This window comes from Papio anubis, chromosome 20, assembly GCF_008728515.1.
Source record: "Papio anubis isolate 15944 chromosome 20, Panubis1.0, whole genome shotgun sequence".
Taxonomy (NCBI): Eukaryota; Metazoa; Chordata; class Mammalia; order Primates; family Cercopithecidae; genus Papio; species Papio anubis.
In genome coordinates, this window is record NC_044995.1 from 12,437,349 (window position 1) to 12,465,334 (window position 27,986).

At 53.6% G+C, this 27,986-nt stretch overlaps 1 protein-coding gene across 1 annotated transcript; it reads left to right on the forward strand.

The window, feature by feature from the left end:
* On the forward strand, nucleotides 1-27,963 carry ZSCAN1 (zinc finger and SCAN domain containing 1). The gene is made up of 5 exons (XM_031659344.1): nucleotides 1-1,732; nucleotides 3,060-3,532; nucleotides 5,782-5,876; nucleotides 22,559-22,697; nucleotides 23,502-27,963. The coding sequence occupies exons 2-5, from the start codon at nucleotides 3,163-3,165 to the stop codon at nucleotides 24,122-24,124; spliced, it is 1,227 nt and encodes a 408-aa protein (XP_031515204.1). The 5' UTR covers nucleotides 1-1,732; nucleotides 3,060-3,162; the 3' UTR covers nucleotides 24,125-27,963.
* Nucleotides 27,964-27,986: the final 23 nt, after the last annotated feature.

Here is a 27,986-nt window from a genome sequence, read left to right on the forward strand (position 1 = left end):
CCTCTTCCTCAGGGATCCCAACCCCCGTTGGCATCCGCCGGTCAGTTTGAGGCCGAAGCCCCTCTACGTACCCCCTTTGTCCGCCCAGACACCGCTCGGCCGCGTCCAAGTTCTCCCTTCCACACATGATCGGCATCCCGTGACCTATCTCCCTCCTGAACAGCTGCCCCCGGACCCATCTCCCTCCCTCCCAGCCCCCCGGGCCCCCCCCCCACTGGAACAGCAGTCCCCGACCCGTCTCCCTCCCTACAAGCTCCCCCGCCCGGGCCCATCTCCCTCCTGAGGAGCCGCCACGACCCATCCCCCACCCGACCAGCCGTCGTCGCTGCCCCTCCCCCGTGTTCCCAGTGCACACTTCCCCAGCCCATTTATTATGGAGCTCCCCCGAGTGGCATCCTAAGCTCCCAACGCCCTCCCTACTCTAAGCCCCCTTCTCAGAGCCAGAGCCATTCAGACTGTCGCAGCGAACACGTCTACTATGTCACTAAGCATCCGCCATCAGCGGCAAAGCCCTCCCGCCCATCCCCACAATAGAATTTGGGGCTTGGGCTGCAGATCTCAGTGCTCATGTCAAGTGAACCTGGCCCTTCCACAGGCACTGAGCCCTCCAAGTGACACTCTCTCACACACACACACCCCCAGCATTAATCCCAGACTCCCACCAAAGTAGACCTCTAGGACCCCAGGGCCACCACAGCATTGCCCATGGGGGGCCCAGATCCTCCTCACCAGCCATGTAGACCTCAGTCCCCTCCACATCATTGCAGGCCCTCTTCATCTTCCAGAAGTGGCCCCCCCCATCAGTCCTGGACTCTCATCAGCTCAGGCACCCCCACATTGGCCCAGGTTTTCCGTCAACCCCCATATAGACCCCAGACACACCCATGGACCTCTGGTGCCTTCTGCTAAGACCTCCTCTTTACCCTCATCCGGGATAAACTTAGCCTCTCCTCCCACAGACCCCAGCCCAAGACCCTGGAGGATGCTGAGGGGCTACAGCCCCCCTCCCTGCAGTCTCCAGTGTGAGCTGCCATGAGCACCTGAGAGAGTGTAAGGTCTGAGGGCCCCAGGGCAAAGGGACTTCTTGAACCTGTGGAGCTTCCAAATGGGCCCTTTTTTCTTACTCAAAACTAGATATATAAGAGCGTGAATACAACATAAGAGAGCATTTTTGCCTGTAGCCTTGGCAGGGAAGACCAAGCTGGTAGTTTCCCAATCAGGGTGCGGGTGGCTGGGTACGCTGACTCGAAGATGGCTGGCCAGGCACAGTCCCCATGAGTTGCCTTTTCTGCCACCCTGCACCTCTCCTTTCTCCTGGATTGTAAAACCAGATGCACAAGAACTGCAGAGTGTATGAAAAATGCAGCAGAAGATGAAGAGGGAAAATCCCATGGAATCCCTCCTTTTCATTTGTCATAAGCATTTCCCATACGGTTAAAAATCCTGCCTAAAGATTTCTTGTTTTGTTTTTGTTTTTCCATGTTGATGAAGGTCACATGGGATCCTGACACCATGTGGAGATTCAGAGAAGTATGAAGAGCACAAAGCACTTGGCTGCCCCCCACCGTGGGCCTCTTCCCAGCACTCCCTTTCTATGACACTCATGCATCATCCTGCATCCCACGTTCCCTACGCCTCATGTCATCTGTACATCATGTGTCTACTCCCCATGGTCATGTCATGGTGTTGTGTACTGGACACAGTTGAATACTCCCGTCACATGATGGGGAAGGTAGTTGATCCCACCACATTCAACTGTTGGGCACTTTTGTAGTGAATCTTGGTGCCTGAATCTCACATCTTGCACGCAATCTACCAAGTGTTCTTGATATATAAGTGGCCACAGTGCTTTCCAGAAAGGTCGTGACAATTTATATTCTCACCAGCAGATCAGTCCAGAGTACAATAGTTAAAGACAAACAACCAAAACCTCCCTGCTTATTTTTATTTTCACAACTTTTAATGTTTTCTTCAGTTATATGTTTACCATAATGGGCTTGGAAAATGTACAAAAGGTAACTTTTTTTTTTTTTTTGAGACAGAGTCTTACTCTGTCACTTAGGCTGGAGTGCAGTGGCACAGTCTCAGCTCACTGCAATCTCCGCCTCCTGGGTTCAAGCGATTCTCCTGCCTCAGCCTCCCCGGTAGCTGGGATTAGAGGTGTGCACCACCACACTGGCTAATTTTTGTATTTTTAGTACACGCGGTTTCGCCATGTTGGTCAGGCTGGTCTCGAACTGCTGACCTCAGGTGATCCACCCACCCCGGCCTCCGAAAGTGCTGGAATTACAGGTGTGAGCCACCGCACCCGGCCACAAAAGGTTATTTTTTAATTGCCCTTCCCACTTTCCCTCTCTTTTCAGAGTCTCCAGTCTCCCCTGCCCTCTTCCTGGTCTCCTCTCCCAACTTGGACTTGGTAGGAAAGGCAGGAAGACAGCAAAGATAACACCATGGGCAGAGCTGCTGCTGCTGGTGCTGTCATCCATTATTATGTAGTCCACCTGGCTGCTTCCATTTAAATGGAATTTAAATTTAAAATTCAGTTCCTATTTCAGGTGCTCCCAGCCACCTGTAGGTGGCTGCAGGGGTAGAGAATGTTTACATCCCTGTAGGAACTACGCTGGGCAGTGCTGGCCACACCACAGGGCAGGCATTCTTGTTCCCGCAGCTCAGTCGATGTGTGTTGAGTGACTAAATGAGAGGGAGATAGACGATAAACTAAGTAAGGGGAAAAGATATGTTCAGAAAGTCATAGGGGTTGTGAAGAGGGCGCCATGAGGATGATGGCTGGGACATCTTCAAGGGGAGGAGCTGGGGGGAAGGGGGAGGAGCGGGGGTGGGATGGCAGGTGCAAAGGTCCTGGGGCAGCCAGTGGCTTGAACTCAGTGCAGAGTAGCCCGTGAGAGGCATGTGGAAGATTAGGTCAGGAGGTGGGAAGAGGTCAGGTTAGTTCCTTGGGGTGCTGGAGATCAGGACAAGGAAGCAGGGAGCTGAGGGGCATCCTGAGTATGGAGGGCCACCATCTGATGTGGCCCTTCTGTCCCTGCCCCTCTCTGCAGGCCCCTGATTGCTGACTCTGCCCGCCTGCCACACTGGCTGTGTCCGGAGCCACTCGGGATCCAGTCCACACACACCCCTCAGACAGGCCCTGTGGCCAGAGAAATGCTCCCACGGCCCAAAGCCCCTGCCTCCCCCAGACGCCCCCAGACCCCAACCCTGAGTGAGCAGGACGCGGACCCTGGGCCAGCAAGCCCCAGGGACACCGAAGCCCAGCGTCTGCGCTTCAGGCAGTTCCAGTACCACGTGGCAGGCGGGCCTCACCTCGCGCTGGGCCAGCTCTGGACGCTGTGCCGCCAGTGGCTGAGGCCCGAGGCGCGCTCCAAGGAGCAGATGCTGGAGCTGCTGGTGCTGGAGCAGTTCCTGGGCGCGCTGCCCAGCAAGATGCGGACCTGGGTGCAGTCACAGGGCCCCCGAAGCTGCAGGGAGGCCGCCAGCCTGGTGGAGGACCTGACACAGATGTGCCAGCAGGAAGGTGAGAGGCGCAGGCTCCAAGCCCTGGGATGGGCAGGGGGCCTGACGTCTCCGAGGACCGAACTGCCCTCCTGCCCGCCCGCATCGCTCCCACCCCTGCCCGGTCCCTCCCGACCAGCAAACCTCTCCTGCCCCGCGGCTGTGTTTTTAATTATTTTTACATATAAATGTGCTGCACGCCTCATCTGCCTCGGGTTTCTCACTCAGTGATTAAAGATGCCTCCATTTCCCATGCGTCCATCTGTCCTGTGGCTTTGTGTCCGCTGCTCCTCACCGGCTGCTCTCTGGGAAGGACGCTGCCCGGCCACTTCCTCCCAGCCACATGCAGCGCCTCCTGCAACACTCAGGAATCCTAGAGATCCTTAAGCCTTCACAGGGCGCAGGCCCCATCGCTGGCTGATGGTGGGGAGAGACGCTTAGGTCTGCATCCCGACTCTGGGAGCTGGGAAATATGGGGTTGGAACTGGGCTTCCTCCCTGTCTCCTCTCTTAGCTCCCCTCTCCCCTGAGAGAGGTTTGTCCTCCCGCATCTTTGCCCCTGTGACCCCACGTGGAGATTCCATCCACCCAGGGCCCAGTCCTATCACTGAGGCTCTTTCTTTCCTAGTGACGGAAGTGCAGGGATTGGACACTGAGAGGCCAAAAGAGGCAGCCACGAATGGCGAGAGCAGTCATGGCACTGTGGCCTCAGGGGGGGGCTTCCTCAGCAGGGCCCCAGCAAGGAGGGTATGCCAGGCAGCCACACTGCAGGAGCAAAGGCTGGGAGTGACAAGGGTCAGATCAGAGCTCAGAGAAAAGAGGGCTGGAGCAAGGGAGAGGAACAGGCCCTCCCTTTGCACCCTCGGACTACAGCTTTCCTACAGGCTAACAGTGATAAGCAGTTTGCAGAACACAGGGTCCAGGGTCCCCTTACTGCCTCAGGGCAGCCCGTGAGCTTTCCAGAGGCACAAGGGTAGCCCTGTAAACTGCAAGGCAGAAGCCAGATGAATTGGCCCTTTGAACTTTCTGCTCCTGGGGCAGAGGGCCCAAGACCACTGGCTTCTGATGCTCTGTGGACCTCACAGCCATCCCAGCCCAGAGCCACCCTTGCTAGGTTTAATGTTCCATGGTCACTCTCGAAATTCTTCATCGTTTTTGAGCAAAGGGCTCTATTTGTCTTCCATAGCAGTGGTCTGCTTTTTACATTCCATATTTTGAGCCTACGAAACAGTAGAGCAAGTATAATGAACAGCCCTGCACATACCACCCAGCCCTATCAAAGCCCAACCTCCAGAAAGGCTGACTTGCAGTTGTTTTAAAAGAAATACCCATGGCCAGGCGCGGTGGCTCACCTCTGTAATCTCAGCACTTTGGGAGGCCAAGGCGGGTGGATCACAAAGCAGGAGTTCGAGACTAGCCTGGCTGACATGGTGAAACTCCGTCTCTATTAAAAATACAAAAATTAGCCGAGCGTGGTGGCACATGCCTACATTATATCCCAGCTACTCAGGAAGCTGAGGCAGGAGAATCGCTTAAACCCAGGAGGCGGAGATTGCAGTGAGCCAAGATCATGCCACTGCACTGCAGCCTGGGCGACAGAGCGAGACTCTGTCTCAAAAAAAAAAAAGAACCAACCAGTGGAGTCGGCTGAAACCCCGTGCATGTCTCCTAGTCCTGTTGTCCCTCACTCTGCCTGACACCCCAGAGGTGGCCATGGTCTTGAATTTTTCTTTTTTTAAATTAAAAAATAGAGGGAGGGGTCTCGCTGTGTTGCCCAGGCTGCTCTCAAACTCTTGGTCTCAAGCAATCCTCCTGCCTCAGCCTCCCAAAGTGCTGGGATTACAGGTGTGAGCCACCTCGCCTGGCCTGGTTCCCACATCTTCACCCTTCTGTAAATGGTGTCCTGAACCCTGCTTCAGCAGTTGTCCTCTCTGTGCACAGCAGCCCCGGGGGTCTTGGGGAGCAGCGGGCTCACGGTGTCCGGGCCTCCCTAGTTGGTCAGTGCTGCAGTGCGTGTCCTCGTGGGCTTCTGGAGGCACACAGGGGTGTGGAGTGTGAGTGAAGAGGGTACTTGTCCTCAGCAGCCCTCGGTGTCACCACAGGTTCCTACTCAGCAGCCACATGGAGGGACAGAATGACAGCCATCACTCTTGCCTGCGCCTCAGGGATGCTGCAGGAATGTTTGGGGAAAGTCTGCCCTCCCCAGAAGGTCTGGAGAATTGGGGGCTCCGGGAAGAACAGACCCCTCTCACCATCCCTTTCTCCTGCACAGTTCTGGTATCTCTGGACTCGGTCGAACACCAGGACTGGAGTTTCGGTGAGGAGGAAGATGGGAAGAGTCCAAGGTCCCAGAGAGAACCATCCCAGGTGAGCCCGGGGCCCCCCTGCTCCGTGCTCCTGCACCCCAGGGTGTGCGTGCCGCTCCTGGGACGGACTCAAGGAAACCCCATCCAAGGACTGTGTGAGGTTGTCCCCAATGCTCCCAAAAAGCCCAACCTCCAAACTCCCCGCCTGCCCCACAGATTCCCCAGGCTTCCTGGGGCTCAGTGCTGGGCGAGGGCAGTGAGTGCAGGTGTGTGTATGCCGTGCGCCTCTGGGCCTCACCCCAGCCCCTCCCGTCCTTTCCAAGCCGCGCAGTTAGGACCCATCCTCCTGTGTCACCAGCACCAGATGCTGGGTGTTGAGAAAGTCCTGCTGCCCCTGATCACCTCCTCTCAGTGAACCCAGGATTCTGGGCGGGGCCAGAAGGAAACGCTGAGGGCTCCCCAGCAGCTAGACCTGCTGGTGCACAGGCCTCAAGGCGACGGGGGGGCCCAGCTGGGTTGGGAGCCTAGCAGATCTTGGTGTGGCTGGAGAGATTAAAATCAGGGGTGGAGCCACGCAGATGTGTGAAATACAGGGGTAATGGGTAAATCACAAAAGAACAAAAGTAAGAACCGCTAAGTGAGTAGCATGTGTTCCTACGATCAGGGCTACCATGAGTTTGAACACTTTCTGCCCCTGGATCTTGGTATTGGAGCCGCCAGGGGAAACACAGCACGGTGGAACAATGGATAGAGCAAGGTTTTGCTCACAGAGCAGAAACAGGGCCAGAGCACCATCTGCCCATGTGGCTGTCAGGCCCAGGCCAGCAGGTCCCTCCTAGAGGGGACCTGACCTAACAGTGGGGCTGTCTAGATGCCACGTGAAGAACACGCCTGAGCAGAACAAAGGGGCACACATTAGGAAACAGAGACCCCCACACGAGGCACTGCGCCTAGCACAAGGAATCTCAGGAGTTCAAGAACAGCCTGGGCAACATAGCAAGACCCCATGTCAAAAAAAAAAACCATAGCCAGGTGTAGGGGCATGCACCTGTAGTCTTAGCAACTCTGGAGGCTGAGGTAGGAGGATCACTTGAGCCCAGGAGTTCAAGGCTATAGTAAGGGATGATCATGTCTCCACACTCCAGCCTGGATGACAGAGTGAGACCCTGACTCAAAATACAAAAACAGCCAGGCGCAGTGGCTCACGCTTCTAATCCCAGCACTTCGGGAGGCTGAGGTGGGCAGATCACAAGTTCAGGAGTTCAAGACCAGCCTGGCCAGCACAGTGAAACCCCATCTCTACTAAAAATACAAAAAAATTAGCCAGGCATGGTGGCGGACACCTGTAATCCCAGCTACTCACGAGGCTAAGGCCGGAGAATCGCTTGAACCCAGGAGGTGGAGGTTGCAGTGAGCCAAGATCGCACCACTATACTCCAGCCTGGATGACAGAGCTAGACTCAGTCTCAAAACAAACAAAAAAACTAGCCTGGATGGCTTATAAACCACAGAAGTGCTGGGCATGGTGGCTAATGGCTGTAATCCCAGCACTGTGGGAGGTCAAGGCAGGAGGATCATGAAGTCAGGAGTTTGAGACCAGCCTGGCCAACATGGTGAAACCCCGTCTGTATTAAAAATACAAAAATTAGCATGGTGTCGTGGCACACACCTGTAATCCCAGCTACTCAGGAGGCTAAGGCGAGAATTGCTTGAACTGGGGAGGCGGAGCTTGCAGTGAGCCAAGATCGCACCACTGCACTCCAGCCTGGGCAACAGAGCGAGACTCCATCTGGGGAAAACAAAACAAAACAAAACAAACAAACCACAGAAGCTTATTTCTCACAGTTCTGGAGACTGGGAAGTCCCAGGTCAAGCTGCCAGCAGATCCAGTGTCTGCTGAGGGTCGGCTGCCTCATTCACAGGTAACCTCACAGGGTGGAAAGGGCAAGGGAATTCTCTGGGGCTCTGTTAAAAGGACACTAATCCCAGTTGTGAGGGCTTCAACCTCATGACCTGATTCTCTATCAAAGGCCCTACCTCCTAATCCCCTCTATTTGGGGGTTAGGGCTTCAATATATGAACTTCATAGAGACACAAACATTCAGACCAGAGCAGCAACAAAATCGAATCACTTCCCCTTCCCTCTGGCACTGAACAGACAGGGCCATGTCCTCATTCTTCTTCAGACCGCAGGCCCCTCTCTCTCCTTCTCTGAATGATAACCTTGTCTCTCTTCTTTGTCCTCTTGAACAATAACTGCCAATCCCCGGCTGTCGGGACCTCAATCCCTCCAGCACACCGTTGACAGCCTGGGCGGCCCCAGGACACCCCCACCTCTCTCTCAGGGCCACCCAGCTTCCTTCATCCTTGACTGAGGTTGCAGGCCTCCCCTCCAAGCCCCCTACGCCCTCTGTACCATCCACTCATAGCCTTGCAGCATCTTTGGTTTCCTCCGTGTTTTCTGTTTTTTGGGGAGGGGGTATCTCACTGTTGCCTAGGCTGGAGTGCAATGGTACAACTGTGCTGACTGTGGCCTCAAACTCCCAGACTAAGGTGATCCTCTCACCTCAGCCTCCTGAGTAGCTAGGACTACAGGTGCGTGCCCCACCACACCAGATAATTTTTGTATTTTTAGTGGAGATGGGGTTTTGCCATGTTTCCCAAGCTGGTCTCGAACTCCTCAAGTGATCCACCCGCCTCAGCCTCCCAAAGTTCTGGGATTACAGACATGAGCTACCGCGCCTGGCCTTAATTAGCTTTTATAGATAATAAGTTTTAATCCATGAAGGCCCTGTTTTAACTTACATGCGACCTGTGTTTGAAATGCTTGTTCCCTGGTTACTTGCAAAATAGCACTTGAACATAGATTTAATTTCCTTATGGGTGTATTTTTTATTTTTATTTTTTTTTTTTTGAGGCGGAGTCTGGCTCTGTAGCCCAGGCTGGTCACAGTGGCCGGATCTCAGCTCACTGCAAGCTCCAGCCTCCCAAGGGTCCACGCCATTCTCGGCCTCAGCCTCCCGAGTAGCTGGGGCTACAGAGGCATCCCGCCACCTCTCGTCCGGCTAGTTTTTTTTTTTTTTTTTTTTTTGTATTTCTTGTGAGAGCCCAGTTTCACGTGTTAAGCAGGATGGTCTCGATCTCCTGACCTGTTAGTCACACCTTGGCCTCTGAAGTGCTGGACACAGGCTTGAGCCACAGCCCGACCAGCAGGAGCCATTTTACTTTCTGCAGAAGGGTACAGTCACCAACAGTTTGCTCACGAGTACACTGAACAAAGGGAGACAGGGTCATTCTGCCTAGTGTCACCCTACTGCTGTGTCCAGTTTCCATTGGCTGGAATGGGACCTTACATTTCACATTGTCCTAGTGGCTAGTAACCCAGAACTTTTTAAAAGCTGGGCATTTGAAACCGCGCCTGTCCAGCACTGGGAGGCGGTGAGGCAGATCTGTAAGGTCCAAGGTGGAGACCGACTAAGCACAGCAAACCCCATCTCTACTAAAAATACAAAATTAGCTAGGAATAATGGGAGGCTGAGGCCCTGCTTCAAGAGCTGGGGGAGCAGTCAGCAATTTCAGGGGACAGAAAGATTGCAGTGGGGCGAGACATCGCTCCGCTCTCCTCAGCCTGGGTGACAGAAGCAGACCCTCAAAAAAAAAGAACAAAGAGGCAAGGCAGGGGAGAACAAAGGAAGGAGTGCTTGTGGAATGCTGAAGGTAAAACACCTTCAAATGAGGAGAGAAATAGAAGCTGCACCTAATGCTTGCTTGGAATAATATAAAGCATGCCAGGGCAGATATTTAGGCTAAATTGTGGGAGCTAAGAACATAAAAATTACATTGATTTTTTTAATTACAGCTAGCAGATATTTAAGAATGTTAGCCTACAGGATGTACTAATAAATTTTGCTTCCCTCAGAGGATTACTATTTATTCCTAAATTAGATGCAGAGAAAAGTCTGCACTCCACTACTTTTTTTTTTTTTTTTGGGATGGAGTCTTGCTCCTTGCGCCCAGCCCAGGTTGGAGTGCAGTGGTCCACAGGCCTGCACCTCCTGCCTCCGCCTCTCAGGTCCTGGTTCGGCAAATTCTCCTGCCTCAGCCTCCTGAAGAGCTGGTTGCAGGCACCGTGCCCAATAATTTTTATAGCCATTTTTAGTGATAGAGAGGGTTTCACCATGTTGGCCAGAACAGTGCTGAACTCCCTGACCTTGTAGCCCGGTCGCCTGCCGTACTCCCAAAGTGTAGGGATTACAAGAGCATTGAGTACGCACCAACCTTACTTTATTTTTTACAATATGATTTACTTTACCGGGGTTCATGAAGTCCCATCATATCCTAGCTAATTTTTTTTGACGAAGTCTCACTCTATCTGGGCACAGATTGCCAGTAGAAAGCCCCCATCTCAGCTCACTGCAAGCTCCATGCCCACCCCCAGGTTCATGCCATTCTCCTGCCTCAGCCTCCCGGTAGCTGGGACTAAGCCATACACCGCCATGACTAGTTTTTGTTTTTACGTAGAGGCGGGGACACGGTTTAGCCAGGATGGTCTTGATCGTGACCTTTGATCAAAGCATCTCGGCTCCCAAAAGTGCTGGGATTACAGGCTTGAGCCAGCATGACCTCTGGCTAATTTTTAAGTGGCAGGCTTGCACTGGTATTTTTATTTGTCCTTCGTTATTATTTGGAACTTGTGATCTGACTCTGTCACCCGAGGCAGTGCAGTGGCCCAATCATGGCTCACTGCAGCCTCTCGATCCCGGGCTCAAGTGATCCAGCCTCAGCCTCCCCAAGTAGCTGGGACTATAGGGACATGCCACCATGCCTGTTTACATTTTTCACATATTTTTTAGAGGCGGAGGTCTCTATGTTGCCAGACCCCGGGCTCAAGAGCTACGAGCTCCAGGTAGTTTTGCCACCTCGGCTACCTGAAGTGTTGAAGGATTACAGGTGATGGCCACCAGGCCTGGCCAATTTTAATTTATTTGTTTATTGTGTGGGAATATCCCTATGCCCGGCCAGGCGTGGGGCCCTCAGCCTGTATTCCCAGAACTTTGGGATGCGAGGCAGTATTGAGACCACCTGAGGTCAGGTTGGGAGACCAGCCTGGCGAAAGCATGCCAAACCCCATCTCTAGTAAAATGCAAACCAGGCATGGTGGCTCGATCCCAGCTACCCAGGAGGCACTGAGCGAAAAAGCTCACTGGAACCTGGGAGGTGGGAGGCTGATGGCTTCCAGACCTTTGTGCACTCCAGCCTGGGCGACAGAGTGCTGTCTCAAAACAAAAGAAAAAATGCCCAATACAGCAATGGAGATGACTATGGGAAATATAGGCCAAGCTACAGTGAATGTGAGGCATACTCATTTTCAAGATACTATATAGTCACCTTCTCAAGAGTATGTAGAGCCAGAGAAGGGCTCATTCAGAGGGACAGGGATGGTGTCAGAGGGTTCCAGAGGCGGAGGCTGAGACTGCACCGCCCTCGCCACCTAGGGAAGTCAGGGTCAGAGGTGAGCACTGCTGCTGGGGCCACCCTACTGTGTTTCCCTGTGTCTGACACCAGCCTGAGGCAAACCAGCCTGAGTCCCTAAAGTATGAAGATATGTTGGCATCAGGCAGTTAGGGAAAAAAACGTTACCCAGTGTTGGTAACCTCAGTGTCCTTAGACTAGTCCTCTATTGTCATTCCGGCAGATCTCTGTGGCCCCAGAGGCAGCCTCCCTGCTGTGGGGCGCTGCACAACCACCCAATACTTGCCAGCGTGACCCGCTGCTGGGACCACCGGGCTCTTCAGGGGCTCTGTCTCAAGAAAAATTTTTTTTAGTTATATATTTTATGACCACACTGGTATAAAGATCCGGCATTCCAGGCTGGGTAGTCTTTATGTTACGTTTTTCCATTTAACTTTAAAAATCAATTTTTTCTTTTTGAGGCCAGTCTGGCTCTGCTACCGCGCTGGATTGTAGTGGCCTGATCTTGGGACACTGCAAGCTCTACCTCTCAGGTTCGCATCATTCTCCTGCCTCAGCCTCCCCGAGTAGCTGGGACTGGGTGCCCACCACCCGCCCGGCTAATTTTTTGTATTTTTGAAGTAGAGACGGGGTTTCACCATGTTAGCCAGGATGGTCTGGATCTCCTGACCTCGCCCAGTCTGCCTGCCTCGGCCTCCCAAAGTGCTGGTATTACAGGCGTGACACGGGCCCTGGCCCTAAAATAAATTTAAAGATCATCATGAGAACCCCTCTCCTGCACCAAAACAAAGAGTTTTAGAGTGGGCCTGTGGTCTCTCTTCTGCATCCCCTAGGGGCATCTAATCTGGGTAGACTACAGTTGTCGATACGGGTTTCCTCCAGCTTCTGCAGGCGGATGTGCTATCTGACTCCCTCTCCCATCCCAGACTCCGTAGAACCACAGCTGGCTCAGAGGCCATCCCTCACTACACGCTTGCTCAAAAGGACTCCTCTTTGGGTGTCGTGAGGTGGGGAAGGCTGGAGAGGATCCCTGCTGGGCGCTGGGCTTGGCTGTGGGGGCTCCAGCCACAGCAGGGTGCCCCCAGCCGCCCCTGAGTGAGCCGCACTTGTGGAGGGAGGCCTTAGGCTGAGGCCCCACCCCGGAGCCACAGCAGCTCTGGGAAGGGCATTGATGGTGCCAGGCAGCCAGCCCAGGCATTCCCACGCCAGGAAGCCAACACTGCCTGAGGTACCCCTCTGCTTTGAAGCCGCTGGTATTGGAGGAGTGGGAGCACAGATGAGGTGAGAGGTGGAGCCGCCTGGCGTGGGGCAGCCCGCTCACCAGAAGGCACTGTGGAGTGGCACAACTGGCAATCGCTGAGCATGTACAACTACATCAGGACGCTTTGAGAACTGCTTCCTTAGGCAGTTTCATCACCATGCATACATCGCGAGAGGGCACTCACACACCTAGACGGCACAGCCCAGGCTCCTAGGCTACCTAATTCGCACTACTGTGGTGGACGGTAACACAATGTTGTATTTAAACATAGAAAGATACAGTAAAAAATACAAAATAGAAGACAAATAGTACACTTGTATAGCAATTAAGCAAGGAGCTTGTGAGATTGCCTGTGAGTCTGAGGGTGAGGAATGTGAAGGCTCAAAGTTATTATGCTGACTGTATAAACATGGCACACTGAGGCTACTAAACTGACAAATATATCTTCTCTTCAATACACTTATCTAACTGTAAGTTTTGCTTTACATTTTTTTTCTTTCTGAGACAGAATCTCATTCTGTCACCCAGGCTGGAGTGCAGTGGCATGATCAGCTCCTCACTGCAACCTCAACCTCCTGGGCCTCAAGCGACCTCCCATCTGAGCTCTGGAGTAGCTGGGAACATAGACACAGTACCACACCGCTAATTTTTTTATATATTTAAAATTTTTTAGTTTTTGTGTAGATGGATTAATTATGCTGCCCAGGCTGGCTTCAAACTCCTGGCTCCTTCCTCAGCCCAAAGTGCTGGAATTACAGGTGTGAGCCACTGTGCCTGGCCCCTGAAAACTTTCTCTCTTATAACAACATATTAAAACATAAACAAGCCAGGCTGTGGCTCATGCTTGTAATCCCATCACTTTGGGAGGCTGAGGTGGGCGGATCACAGGAGGTGAGGCATTCAAGACCATTCTGACCAACATGGTGAAACCTTGTTCTACTAAAAATACAAAAATAGCTTTGTCATGGTGGTGCACGCCTGTAATCCCAGCTACTCGAGGCTGGAGGCAGGAGAATCATGAACCCAGGAGGCAGAGGCTGCAGGAGCCGAGATCTGCCCCATTGTACTCCAGCGCCTGAGCAACAAGATGTAAAACTCCGCCTCTGCTAAAAACAAAAACACTGTGTCATTTTTAAAAGAAACAAATGATACATCATTATCCCACAGAAAGGTTATGCTCTGGAGGTGCAGAAACAAAAGCTTTGTTTGAAAGAAGGAAGAAGGATTTCATACTCTTTTAAAAACACAAAACATCGGAGCTGTGTGCTCTCCTGTCGAAAAGTCCGCCGCTGTCAACTGCTCTCGCTGCAGGGCCTGGAGTGGAGCTGCCGCGATGGCGAAGAGGTCGCGCCGCGGAGGGAGGAGGGAGGAGCCACAGGCATGGCGCCCATCTACTGAGGAGCTGCCGGGCCGGGGCTCCGCCCGCCTCCCTTCTCAGTCACGGGGCCCCCAAGTGGGTAGTCCGAGGATCCAGCCTCACTCCCCAGCTGTGCCAACATCCTAGGGTTGGAGGAGCTGCCTGAAAGTTCCATTTGGCTGCTGTACTGCATCCATCCTGTGTATCCGCCCTTCAGAGGCATGCATCACCTCAGCTGCTGCTTCTGAGGCCCGGGAAAGGCCTTCAAGACGGGCGTGGAGAGCCATGGACCCCACCTCTGTGGGTTTGTGGTCCCCGGGCCCTGTGCCTTCCTGTAAAGCGGGTGGCACTCTTCAAGGCCTGCTAGCATGACTAATAGTAGTGAAGTCCCTCAAGTCCTTGAAGGACAACAAGAAGAAGGTGGGGAAGGCGGCCTGGTGTACAGCCCAAGCAGAGGTGGTGGTGATCCTGGGGGCAGAGGGTGCTGGGCGCAGCTGAGGCACTACTACCATATTTCCCGGCCTACAAGATCGACACTCAAGATGGCAGCACCAGCATGCTCCGCCCATCCTCAAGGGTCACACCCTGACCCGCTGGCAGCAGGCGTGCCCTCCCGATCTTGTGCCCATCCTCTTCCACCTGGTGCGGTTAGCAGTGGTGTTGTTTGTGGAGTTTCTGCTGCCTGTTGCTGCAAACTCTTCCCCAATATGTTGCCATCCACATCTGAGACTCAGTTCATCGGCGAGTGAGAGGCTGATAGCTGAGCTTGTCAAAGCTGGAGCTGGCCAAGTTCCTCCAGGACACCATTGAGATGGCCTTGAAGAACAAGGCAGCCAGGCAGCCTGGCACCAAAGACCTTGTTTTGTTTTTGTTTTCCAGAAGATCCGGGAGATCGGGAGAGCCCCAGCAATGAGAAAATCATGCTGCTTTTCTCCACATTATTTGAGAATGAGCTGACCCCTGGACAACCTGATACAGCCGCAGCTGCTGGTGGCCCTTTGCAAGCTGCTCGAAAGCTACAGCTTCCTGCACTCCAGCTCACCCGCGCGGCTGCACTCCATAAAGGCAGAGGACAAGCTGATTGCTGAGGAAGGGGTCATTGTGCCTGAAAACGGCACAAACGCACCAGGCATGTGGGCCCTGGGCGGCCAGAATGGAAAACCAGCTGAGGGGTCAGCTGAAGCAGTGGCTGGACCTATACCTGCATCAGGAGATTCCACATCGCTGCTCATCCTGTCCTGACCATGGCCTCCCGGACATCTCTCTCACCAGCCGACTCAGGCCTAAGTCCACACTGCAGACCTCCCAGAGATTGTGGCAAAGGAAGAGGTGAAAGTGGCCGAGGTGGAGGGGCGAGCAGGTGGACAACAAGGCCAAGCTGAGGCCACACTGCAGGAGGAGGTGTGGCCATCCAGCAGGAGCACCGCAGAGGAAGATGGTGAAGCACTCCTGAAGGCTAAGGATGTTGGAGCTCAAACAGGGAAGCCAAGCCCCCAAAGGCCAGGGGCCTGCCACAGCCAGAAGTGCCTGACACAGTCCTGCAGTCAGAGATCCTGAAGGACACTGCCCCCATGCTGGAGGGCTTGAAGGAGGAAGAGATCACTAAGGAGGAAATCAACATTCTCAGGGATGCCTGCTCTAAGCTGCAGGAACAGAAGTCACTCTCACCAAGGAGAAGGAGGAGCTGGAGCAGCTGAAGGAGGACACAGACTACATGCAGGACTTGAAGGAGGTCAAGAAGGAACTTTCAAAGACTGGGCTAAGAAAAAAATACGTGGAAGAATCTAAAGCCAGCAAGAGACTGACAAAAGGTGCAGTGATGACGGGCAGATCAACAGCTTGATCTCACAGTTGAGATGGACCAGGCCAGCAAGTTGGCCCCAGCCAAGGGCGGCCCACGGCGGAGACGTCATCAGTGTTGCTCTAGCTCATCACGCCTTGAAGCAAGTCAAGCACATTCTCGAAAGCAAGCTCACCAGCCTGGCCATAGCACTGATGAAAATAAGGATGGCAGCCAGGCATGGTGCCTCATGCCCGTAATCCCAGCAATTTGGGGGAGGTCGGTATGGTGTATCACGAGGTCAGAGATGGAGACCATCCTAACTAACACGGTGAAACCCATCTCTACTGCCGAAAATACAAAATTGGCCGGGCGCCGTGGCTCACGCCTCGTAATCCCAGCACTTTGGGGAGGCCGGTAGGCGATGGATCACAAGGTCAGAGATCGGCGACCATGGTGAAACCCCCGCCTCACTAAAAATAGAAAAAAATTAAGCCGGGCGCCGGGTGGCGGCTCTGGGTGTAGTCCCAGCTACTCGAGGCTGAGGCAGGAGACGGCTGGAACTCCGGGAGGCGGAGCTCTGCAGTGAGCCGAGATCCGACTGCACTCCAGCCTAAGGAGCAGGACCGACCTGGCCTTCAAAAATAATAATAATATTTAAAAATTAACCAGGCGTATTGAGGGATGCCTGCGCCCCAGCCTGGTGCGGCGGAATAAATGGTACAACCCGGAGTGAGCCAGCGGATGACCAGTCCCAACAATGAAGCACATAACGAAAACAGCGAAGAAAGCGAAAGCAGCCAACCAACCATCGAGTTTGCGCATGTCACCAAGCCGGCGTCTGCGATTTGCATCTGGCGAAAGGTGGAGGCGAGGTTTGGCGCAGGCGCATGCCCAGAGGAAGATGACGCAACGCCCGGGCACCTGTCCTGCCGATAACTGCCTTTATTCTGACCACCGGATACTCTGGCTGGAATAAGTCAGAGACTTCCATAATCAAGTAAACTTTCATTTTCATCATTCCACGGAGATTGAATCTGTCTGGAATCCTAGAACCCCTCCACAGAATCGTGTCTGGATCCACTGTGGTATGGCTGCTACGGCCTCCTGGCTCTAGAGGCGGCCGGGCCAGGCCAAGGCAGGAAGACGCCCCCCTGTGTGTAGCCTCACGTCTCAGCGTCTGACTGTGCTGCCCTGTCCCCAGGGAGGGGAATAAGGACCATGTGGGCTCTGCCCACACAGAGTTGGCTGCTGTGCCCACCCTCAGAGGTGTCAGGAGACACAGCCTGGTCTCCTCAGGGCTGAAGATGCCTCCATTCACCTGTGGACCTTGATTTCTAGATTTCAGCATCAATAGACCTGTCTTCCTGAACGCTTTCAGTTGGATCTGGGTCACTGTGGAGACAGAGGTATCTGCTATCTCTGTGGCCTCTGGAGAGTGATGTCTCCCTGCTGGGAGTGCCGCTTCTCACATGCGGTTTCCCTTGTGTATCAGAGCTCCTTCTTGACTTTCTATTTTCTCCCAATTCTTTAAGAAGTCGATTGGCACAGAGTTTTCCCACGCTGGTCTGCCTGCCCCGAGAGCCATCGTGACTCGGACGTAGCCCTGGCCATGAGACTCCCTTGGGTGGTGCTTGGGCTGTGCACCACAGGGGCTGCAGTGGATTTGCTGTGTCAGGGATGAGCCTGGCTCAGGGGTTGGTGGGGCTCTGAAGCGCATTTGGGGTTCTTTGTAGCTTCTAATGCGAGGTTTGAGTCCAGTGCACCCACAGCAGCATGCCCTTCTTACCCCTGTGGTGTTGCAGGCTCAGACCCCTGGGCTCCTTTAACAAGCAAGCTGGTCACTGAAGCACGAAGATGCAGCACAGGGCATCCCCTGGGGCTTCAATGACAACACCTGCAGTGCTTAGGGTTTGCCCTGTGCCCTCTGGGTAGGGCGGCCTCCCCGCACTCGGCACTCGGCAGCATGGTCAGGCTGGCCAGGGCATGGGCAGATGGTGTCCTGTGGCCACCTCCACCCTCCTGCCCAGCCGGCTGTTTCACACTCATCTTTTTAAGGTCAGGTTGGTTCCTGGCAAAAATGTCCCTCCAGGGGCCTCCAAGCATAGGATTTGGAAGACATAGGAACAGCACAGGCAGCCAGGAAAGCAGCTGTGCTCAGACGATGCCTTCTCCATTACTCAAAGCTTCTTTTTGTTCAGCCAGTAAAGAAACTTGACAAAATAGGAACAGGAGGTATTTCTCAATTGTAAACCTTTGTGCAGGGACAGTTAGCTTCCAAAGGCTTTCAGATTTCAATTACTTGAGAAAGAAGTTTGTTTTAGATCCTTAATATTTATGAATTCTCAAAAAAATTGATGAATAGGCATTTTATAGCTTTAACCCTGCAAGTGTTTCTTAATGAGTATACTAACTGCCCTGGGGCACGTAGGTAAGTGTAAATGCTGTGGTTTGAGCCTGTAGTTTTCATCTGTAATCCCAGTGCTTGAGGTGGCCAAGGCCAGAGGATAACCGAAGCCCAGGAACTGGAGACCAGGCTGGACAATGGAGTGAGACCATGTTACTTTCTTTCTTTGTCTTTTTTTTTTTTTTTTCTGAGATGGAGTCTTGCTCTGTCGCCCAGGCTGGAGTGCAGTGGCATGATCTCGGCTCACTGCAACCTCCACCTCCTGGGTTCAAACGATTTTCCTGCCCCACAGACGAACACCACCATACCTGGCTAATTTTTGTACTTTTAGTAGAGACGGGGTTTCACTACGTTGGCCAGGCTGGTCTCGAATTCCTGACCTCAAGTGATCCACCTGCCTTGGCCTCCCAAAGTGCCGGGATCATGGCATGAGCCACTGAGGCCAGCCCTTTTTTCCTTTTTTTGAGATGGGATCTCCCCAGACTGGGGTGTAGTGATGCAGTTACAGCTCACTACAGCCTTGACTGCCCAGGCTCAAGTGATCCTCCCATCTCAGCTAGAATTACAGGCTTGAGCCACAGTGCCTGGTAATTTCCTAATTTTGTAGAGATGGGACTTAGCTATGTTGCCTACACTGGTCTTGAACTCCTGGTGTCAAGCAATTCTCCAGTCTCGGCCTTGGCCTCCCAAAGTGGTGGGATTCTAGGTGTGAGCCACTGCGCCTGGCCTTTAAAATTTCAATCTCTCCAAAGCCTCCAAAATATTCTTTAGTTAGTTCTTCAGAAGTAGCTGGGCTCAATCCACCCACAAAAACCTTTCAGGGGGTTCTTTCCCTTTTCAAGCTTTGGCTCTTTGTGGCAGGGGTGGGGGGTGGTCCTATCAATTTGCCATCCAGCTTCTGTTCTTTCCATTCCAAGGCCTTAACAGCACTAGCATTTTCCAAAAGCACAAATACAAATCCCCTTGATCTTCCAGTAACTGTTTTAACTGTGCAGTCTGCAACCAGCCTAAGTCAAGACACACCATCAGATCTTTTTGCTTGTAACACTGTACCATCATCCTGCAGATCTTGGATCCCGCTGTGATTTCCTCTGTATTGCTTGCGGTACTCATTCAGGTCTTTGCTGGTCCTGGAGGAGTTGTAGGCAGGGGGCTGCTGGTGCACACTCAGGGTAAGGAAGCAGTGTATGCTATGGAGTTGGACTTCAAATGGTGGTGGAAGACAGTCATTATAATTTTACGGGACCACGGTGGTGTGTGGTGTCTGTTGTTGACTGAAACGCCATCACCTCATGTGGGGAGCTGCCAGAAGCCTGTAAGAGTAGCTGCCTGAAGCCCTTTGGGGGTAGCACTCTAAGGTCCCTTAGATCACATGGGTGTAGCACCCTAAGGCCCTGGCGGGAATGACTGTTGGAACCTCTGTCAATGGTAAGTGATGCCAGTGTCCTCTGTGGAGCAAACTGCTGGGGTCCCTGGTGGTTCCCACCGTGTAGCTGACACTCGTGGCCTCTGCTTTTCTTCTTTGTTCACAGTGTTCTCCTGGCATCTCAGGTATGCATTATCTCACCAGTGAACTTTTTCATGTGGACATTCTCGGGTTTTTTCGTTTTACTCCACTGTGTTGCTGCAGATCTTCAATGGGTCCTTGAGCGTTCTGGGCTATTCTGGCTTGTGAATATCTGTCTGTAGTTGATTTGTGTGTGGGTAGTGGGAGGGGGAAATGAAGGTTGGTATCTCCTACTCCACCGTCTTGGTGATGTTGCTCCACTCTTTCCTTTCTTTTTTTTCCAAAATAACCCAGCAACATTGCCCCAACTAAAGCCATTAAGATAATTCCTGGCCGGGTGCGGTGGTTCACGCCTGTAATCCCAGCACTTTGGGAGGCTGAGGTGGGTGGATCACTAGAGGTCAGGAGTTCAAGAGCAGGCTGGCCAACATGGTGAAGCCTCATCTCTACCAAAAAATACAAAAATTAGCTGGGTTGGTGGCACGTGCCCGTGGTCCCAGCTACTCGGGAGGCTGAGGCACAAGAATCGCTTAACCCCAGGGGGTGGAGGTTGCAGTGAGCTGACAGACATCGCGCTACTGCACTCCAGCCTGGGTGACAGAGCGAGACCCTGTCTCTAGATAAATAAATAAAATAGAGCCATTCTCAAGCCTGTAATCCCAGCACTTTGGGAGGCCGAGACGGGCGGATCACGAGGTCAGGAGATCGAGACCATCCTGGCTAACACGGTGAAACCCCGCTCTACTAAAATAAGCAAGAAAATTAGCAAGGAGGTGGCGCATGCTTCTGTAGTCCCAGCTACTCGGGAGGGGTTGAGGCAGGAGAATTGGCAGAACTCGGGCGGAGCTTGTGCGAGCCGAGATCGCACTACTGCACTCCAGCCTGGGGCACAGAGTAAGACTGCCTCAAAAAAAAAAAAAAAAAAAAAAAAAATAGAGCCATTAAGATAATTCCTCAAAAACAGTAAGTTGCCAGGCATTCACATTTCTCCTTTATTCTCGTTTTTGTTTTGTTTGAGACGGAGTCTCGCTCTGTCACCAGGCTGGAGTGCAGTGGTGCGATCTCAGCTCACTGCAACCTCCGCCTCCTGGGTTCAAGTGATTCTCCTGCCTCAGCCTCCCAAGTAGCTAGAACTACAGGTACGCATCACAACACTCAGCTAATTTTTGTATTTTTAGTAGAGATGGGTTTCACCATGTTGGCCAAGATGGTCTCGATATCCTGACCTCTTGATCCGCCCGCTTCTGCCTCCCAAAGTGCTGGAATTACAGGCATGAGCCACCATGCCTGGACCCTCATTCTTGTTTTCTTTTTCTCGGTTGCTTGGTTTGCATTAGGACTTTCCCAGGGTGTAACTGCGTCTCCCTCCCCTGTCCAATCTCCCCACCTGTCATCCCTGAGACAATAAACCTGGGTCCATCTCTGGAAGGATAAGAGCCCAGATCTGTGGCCAGTGGCTCACTAGGGCTATGGGGATGTGTTTGCATTTGAAGGTACAGATAGGGCCCCAGGAATGTCTTGGTTTCTGTGCCCGACCCAAGTGTGCTGATAGCTCCTCAGATGCCTCCCGAGAGTCAGGGAAACTAAGCATGCCCGTCTCCACACACACACACAGGCCACCCACTCTTCTCTCCACGCAGCCCCTCTGCTGCCCTTGATTAGTCACAGACACCAAGGTGGGTGAAGTAGGGAGTAGGCTGACTGTCCACAGTGGCCCCCAGCAGCCAGGTACCGGAAAGAGGCGTAAAAGGGAGTCCCGCCTTTACTCTTGCAGATGATGGCTCCTCTGGTGATGATTTCAGAATTCAACATGTTTTACAATCAAAACTAGCATTTGATAATAAATAAAAATCAACAGCCCAGCCAAACACACCATCCACATACTCCCAATGTGAGAGCAGGAAGACTCTTGTGCCTTAACTCCCTTCCTGCCACCAGCTCCCTCTCTCCCTCCCTCCTCTGTCTCTAGCCCAGCAATCCCTCCACTCCGGTTCTGCCCAGCTGTTGGGAATCTTGGACAGCTTCCTGAGATCCCTGTGCATCCAGTCAGGGTTGGGGCAGCAGAAAACGAAGACCCACTCAAGACCTTATCAGTGCGTGCTTGACTCCTGGTCTCTCTTCTCATGCTTTGTTTGACTCGACATACCTCCTCCAACAACTTGATTTGCATTGATAAGTGTCACTGTGTTTTCCTTTGACACGAGCCTGTTGCAGTTTGCCGAGCCCTTGATGGTACCAGGCTCTGGGCACGTAGAACCTACATCCTCATTGGAAACCCAGACAGCTAAAGCTCCTCAGCCAGGGTCACAGAGCGAGCAGAGCTGGAGCCTGGACACCAAGCCAAGCCCCTCTGTTTTGAATTCTTGCTCTTCAACTACAGCTCAGTCTCCTCCCAGGAAGTGGTGATCCCCGCTTTGGGCGGGACAGGGTTAAGTGCCTCAGAGGTCATAGGTCGCAGGTGGGATGTGAAGTCTGTGCAGTCGCCCACCTTCTCTGGGCTTGTGGGCAAGGACAGTGCAGCCTTGGGGGATGGGAGTTAGGAGCCCCAGCGGGTAACAGTGACCTGAGCCGTGGCACGGGTCCCCTGGCTCCATCTTATGCTCTGTTGTCACCGTCCTGAAATGATCAACGATTTTTGAACAAGGGGACTTGCATTTCCATTTTGTACAGGGGCCCCTCGAATTATGTCTCAGGTCCTGGTAAGAGCTCCTTGGGAGTGGTTACTTATTTTTTTGTATAAGCAGAGTCTTGCTATGTTGCCCAGGCTGGTCCCAAACTCCTGGCCTCAAGCAATCCTCCGGCATCAGCATCCCAAAGCACGGGAACAACAGGCACGCCCCCGCATACCGCCCTGGGAGACAGCCTTTGGGGATGACCCCGGTCCTTTGTTGTTCCGTGGTGGTGGGGAGGACGGCTCCTGAGGGGCAGCTGCCCAACAGTCCTGTGCTTGCCATTCCAGGCGTCTGAGCTGATTCTGGATGCAGCGGCAGCAGCCCCGGCACTCCCTGAGGAAAGTGAGTGGCTGGAGCCCACCCAGCTCCTGCAGAGTCTGCACACCAGAGCGGAGGCCGAGGCGCCCCATGCCCCTGGCTTGCTGGGTGAGTCTGGCTCCCGCGTGGATTAAGGGTTGGAAATGGAGTTTGGCACCTCAACCCAAAGTCACAGACTTTGTTAATGGGTGGAGTTGGGGGCTTCGGTGGTAAACTCCACACTTCCCCCAGAAACCATGCACACCTCCTGTGGGGACTGAGATCGGGGGCCCCTAGAACTGCCACATACATCGTTCAGCCCATGAGAAGGGCCTCAGCCTCCCCACCTGAACAGCAGCCAAGGCAGACAGTCTGACAGTGTTGGAGCACAGGGTTACCCAGAAGGCCAGCCAGGTAGGAACAAGGGGCCAGTGCTGTGGGATCTGCTCCCAAAACACATGCCCTTCTTTTTTTTTTTTTGGAGATGGAGTCTTGCTCTGTTGCCCAGGCTGGAGTGTAGTAGTGCAATCTCGGCTCACTGCAACCTCTGCCTCCCGGATTCAAGCGATTCTCCTGCCTCAGCCTCCTGAGTAGCTGGGATTACAGGTGCCCACCGCCACACCTGGCTAATTTTTGTATTTTAGTAGAGATGGGGTTTCACCATGTTGGTCAGGCTGGTCTTGAACTCGTCACCTCATGATCCACCCTCCTCGGCCTGCCCAAGTGCTGGGATTATAGGCGTAAGCCACTGCGCCCAGCCACATGTGCCCTTGTATCTTAAAGGACAGAACAGAGGGCACAGGGGACATATTGAGCAGAAGAAGGGCCCAGACTTGGCTCAGTCATTGGGGTCCTCCACGCCCCTGGGGGGCACAGGGAGATGCCAAAGCCATCCACTCACTACAGGTGACCTGTCTCCCTCGCCCTCCACAGGGTCCCGGGCCCACCTGTCTCTGAAGCCATGTATCTGGGACGAGCCTGAGGATCTTCTCGCAGGGCCCTCCTCAGACCTGCGTGCAGAAGGGGCTGTGATCTCAAGCCTCAAGGGTCCGAGTGCTCAGAGAATCAGTCCCCGAAGGAGAAACAGGAACACTGACCAGAGCGTCCGCCACCAGCCATCCCTCAAGCACACCAAAGGTGGCACCCAAGAGGCTGCTGCAGCGGTCTCAGCAACGCTGCGTGGGCCCCGAGGTGGGCGGCCCTTCCAGTGTGCCGACTGCGGGATGGTCTTCACCTGGGTCACCCACTTCATCGAGCACCAGAAGACCCATCGCGAGGAAGGGCCCTTTCCGTGCCCCGAGTGTGGCAGGGTCTTCCTGCACAGCTCTGTCCTTGCTGAGCACGGCAAGATCCACCTGTTGGAGCCACCCAGGAAGAAAGTCCCCCGGAGCAAGGGCCCCCGGGAGTCCGCCCCACCCAGGGATGGAGCCCAAGGCTCAGTGGCCCCTCGCAGCCCCAAGAGACCCTTCCAGTGTAGCGTCTGCGGGAAGGCCTTCCCCTGGATGGTCCACCTCATCGACCATCAGAAACTCCACACGGCCCACGGCCACATGTGAATGGCCAGCCTCGGGCCTTGGCCACCCGGCCCTGAGTCCCTGGGGGGCACCGATGGGCACCAGAAAATGGGGGACATCCCCCAGCCCCACCAACCCCTGGCCACCATGGGACTCCTCTTGAAGGACACAGGCTGCTTCTCAGAAGATCCTGGACACCTGCTCCAGAGCCGAGCATGTCTTCCCAGGATCTCAGCCAAGAAGCAGCAGTTCCACAGCAAAACCTGGTCAGTCCTGCACACTGTGTTTTGCAAGTGGCTTGAAGAGGAGTTTCATTCGCGTCTCGTCTTTCAGAAGCCTTGTCCAGGTCTCCCTGTGAGCACCTGACTCAGGGGCAGACTCTGCCGCTGGGTTTTCATTTCACTGTGGATATCCCTGAGGCCATGAGGGCGGGAGCCGGCCTGGGCAGCTCCAACTCCAGAGAAGGGTACAGCTGACCCCGGCTGCCCTCCTGCCAGCTCAGCCCCCTTGGCACCTAACAGATAAACAGGGTTTTGTTTTTTTTCCTTTTTTGGGAAACATAAAATTTACCATTTCAGTCATTAAAAATGCACAGTTCAGTGGCATTAAACACATTCACAACACTGTGCAACTACCAGCACTCTTTAGCTCCAAAGACATTTTCATCTTGCCCAGAAAGAGAGCCCACAGGCCTCAGCACGCCTTCGCCGTTCCGCCTGCCCTGACAACCAGAATCTGCTTCCTGTCTCTAAGGATTTCAGGCGCAGTCTTTAGGCCTGACCAAAACTGACCTGCCTATATTTTGTTTGACTTACAGAAGGAGTTTTTTTTTTAGATGGATGCCAACATTTGTTTAAACCATAAAAATCTGGCATTCTGGTCTGCCAGGAAGAACCAGATGGTCTCCAAAGAGTGGGGCCGCCTCTCCTGCTAGACTGGAGCAGAGGTGGGCAGGTGGTGAGGTCACAGCAGGGAGCCAGCCTCAGATTTAGCGTCTCACCCATCCCCAACTCATTGTTGCTGGACACTTGTCCTCTTTCAAGCCTTAAAAGTTTTTGTCTTTTTCTTTTTCTCCTCCCAACTTCACTTTGAAACACAGTGTTGGGCTGACTGTGAATCTGCACAGGCAGACATTTTTCCAAGTCGCCTTCTAACTCAAAAGCCTTTGGACCTACCCACGTCACATCCGCCTGCTGCTGATTCTCAACCAATCTGCCCCCACTCTCGGCCTCTGTCCCCGATGGCCCTCACGGGCTGTGCAGGTCCCGCGGACCGGCCGCTGCCTTCACTTCATCCTCGCTGCCGCGCTTGCCTTCTCACGCTTGCCTTCTGGAGCGCCCCCAACCGGGCCTCTGGACTTTGCTTCCCCGGCTCCCTCCGGGATCCCCAGCTTTTCCCTGCAGTCCCCACTGGGGGCTCCTGGCTCTATCCTATGCCTTAATTGCTGATGGGCTCCAGCTCCCCTTCTGGGGCCTTCTCTCTCATCCTGCAAAGGAGGAGCTTCTACCGAGCTCAGGATGGAGGGTGGGGTCTTGGCCCCGCAGTCAGCCCATTACTCTCGGAAGCCCCCCTGAGCCTTCTCTCAGGGGCAGATCGATCGTCTCGCACAATGGGATATGTAGAGATAGCTCTCCCGAGTGCCCCCACTTGTTGGGAGCCAGGGGCTCATTCCATGCAGTTTCCATCTCGGTCTCCACCTGCTGGAGGCACAATCACAGCTGTTTGTTGGTGCCAGAATTGCACAAGAAAGTGGGTGCCATTGAACACAGGGCATCAGTCAGGCTCAAGTCTTCCTGGGCTGGCCCCACAGACATCCATCTCGTGTCCCTCAGTCCTCCAATTGAGTTTGTCCAAATAACTCATCTTCCCTTGTGCAAAAACAACAAAAAACATGCAAACTGCCTCCCCTCTGGGGTTCCCACTCTCCTCAGAGGGACCACCACCTTCCAAGGCCCCAGAAGGATTTTTGATTGCCCTGGGAACCCACCTCCCAACCCCTCTCAGTTCTCTTTTCTCCTCTGCACCATCAGCCCCAGGCTGTCTCCCCATTTCTTGAATGCCTGCAGCTGCCTCTAAGCAAACTCTGCCTCCAGCCCGTTCCCTCTGCCCCATCCCCACCCTGCAGCCAACAGGGTCCCTCTAAAATGCAGACACTGAAAAGACAAACCCCAGCAGGGCAGCTCCATCGTGTCTTTTGTGGCCCTGCTGCCTCCACAGCTCCCAGCACTGGGATGGTGGAGGCTGGTGTCCTTAACTCACTGTGTCTCTGCCTAACTCCACACTGCCTCTCACCTTGGCCTCCTCCTGTGCCTAGAACAGTCTCCACTGCCACACTTGACCACACTCAGCATACAACAGGCCCTGCAGAGTGAAGGGATGACTCAATGAGTGAGGGGAAGTCCCTGTGGAGATAACTGAGACACTGTTGTGGGCTGCAGTTTCCAGCCAGGGAAGCCTCCCTCAACCTCTGAGGGGAGGTGGGCCACCCCTGGAGGGCCACTCTCATGCACTCCACCTTAGCTAACAGAAGCAAGGACGTGGCCCAGGATCCTGGAGCAGTTGTGGCAGCTGCCGCAACTCTCGAAAGCCACCACGTGGTGTTCTTCGCCCAACTTGCCCAGTCCCAAGACCCTGCCTGAGCTGCAGTGAGACACAAAGCTAGCCTCTCTCTTCTCTTTAGGTTCACCCCAGCTGTGGAAGCCCCAACACCTCAGCACGCCTCCCTCACCCTGTGCCTTCCTCTGCCAGCACTCCCCAAAGACCCCAACACCCCCATCATAATGTGCCCCAGTCTCCCGTCCTCCAGCCCTTGTCACAGGAGCTGTGAGCCCAGCCCTGGGCACTTAATGCTCTGGAAGACTAGAGTCTCACAGGTCACCTTTCTCCCTGGCAGCCAGGGTCTCTTGGGTCAGAGGAGGGCTGGACACTGCTAGGTTTTGAAGCTCTCAAAAAAAAAATTTTTTTTAAGGGAGAAATATGTCCAGGGAGCTGTAACTGTCACAGTATATTTTAAATGTATATGTTGAACAGATTAGCTTTTTAAACATTAACATACAGCATGACACAGTTCTGCTATCCATGCTGTGATTGCAGGATTGCTTGGAAGCTGCACTGATGTGCAGCCCACCTGCTCATGGTGGGGGGTCCTGTCCCAGGCCACACAGAGAGGCAACCAGCAATGCTCTGCTTGGAGATTCGGACAGGAAGCCAAGAAGGAGCTGAGAAGGGCCCAGCCAGTGGTTATGAGAGAGCAGGAGGTTCAGACCACAGCAAGGGCGGCACCGGAGTAGCCTCCAGCTCGTCTTATTTGACTGGTAGTGTTATTAAAGCCTTTGAAATCCCTACCAGCTTTTAAAAATCAAGAGATTTCACACAGAAATCACGATCTCTGGGTTCTTTTGAGAAATCCAGACCTGGGACGCTGGGCTTACCAGTCTGCAAGACCCCACTTGGCTGGAGCCAAGCAGCACCTGCCCCTGTAGAAAGAGCCCGCCCCTGCTGGCATGTACGGTTTAGAAACCTGGCTGAGAAAAACCGAGGATCAGAAGGTCTGAGGAAGGAAACAGAGGGGCAAGTGTGAGGGAGCTGGGCAGGGCCGCCTGGCCACCATCAGGGCTGAGCAAGCTCAGTGTGGCACCACCGACAGCTTCTCACCAGGACTATCAGACCGCTTGGGAAAAAGACTTCACCATAAGTTGTGTGTTCATACCTTTTGATCCAGTAAAAGGAAACGGGTGGAGGAGGTGGGGTGGGGGCAGGGGACAAAAGAGTATACATTTTGTGAAAGAAAAAAATAGACACACAAAATGTTTTGTGGCATTTGGGTTTGTGAGTGAGAGAACTGAAAAATGGCATTTTATGTACAATGGAAAGCCTCTTTACTGCAGTAGAGTGAAAAGCAGGC

Bases quoted from the DNA above. Each gene is read 5' to 3' on its own strand.
- ZSCAN1 (XM_031659344.1), top strand. From the start codon at position 3,163: ATGCTCCCACGGCCCAAAGCCCCTGCCTCCCCCAGACGCCCCCAGACC. The intron at 5,877-22,558 runs GTGAGCCCGGGG...TTGCCATTCCAG, and splicing joins CCCAGAGAGAACCATCCCAG to GCGTCTGAGCTGATTCTGGA. The intron at 22,698-23,501 runs GTGAGTCTGGCT...CGCCCTCCACAG, and splicing joins CCATGCCCCTGGCTTGCTGG to GGTCCCGGGCCCACCTGTCT.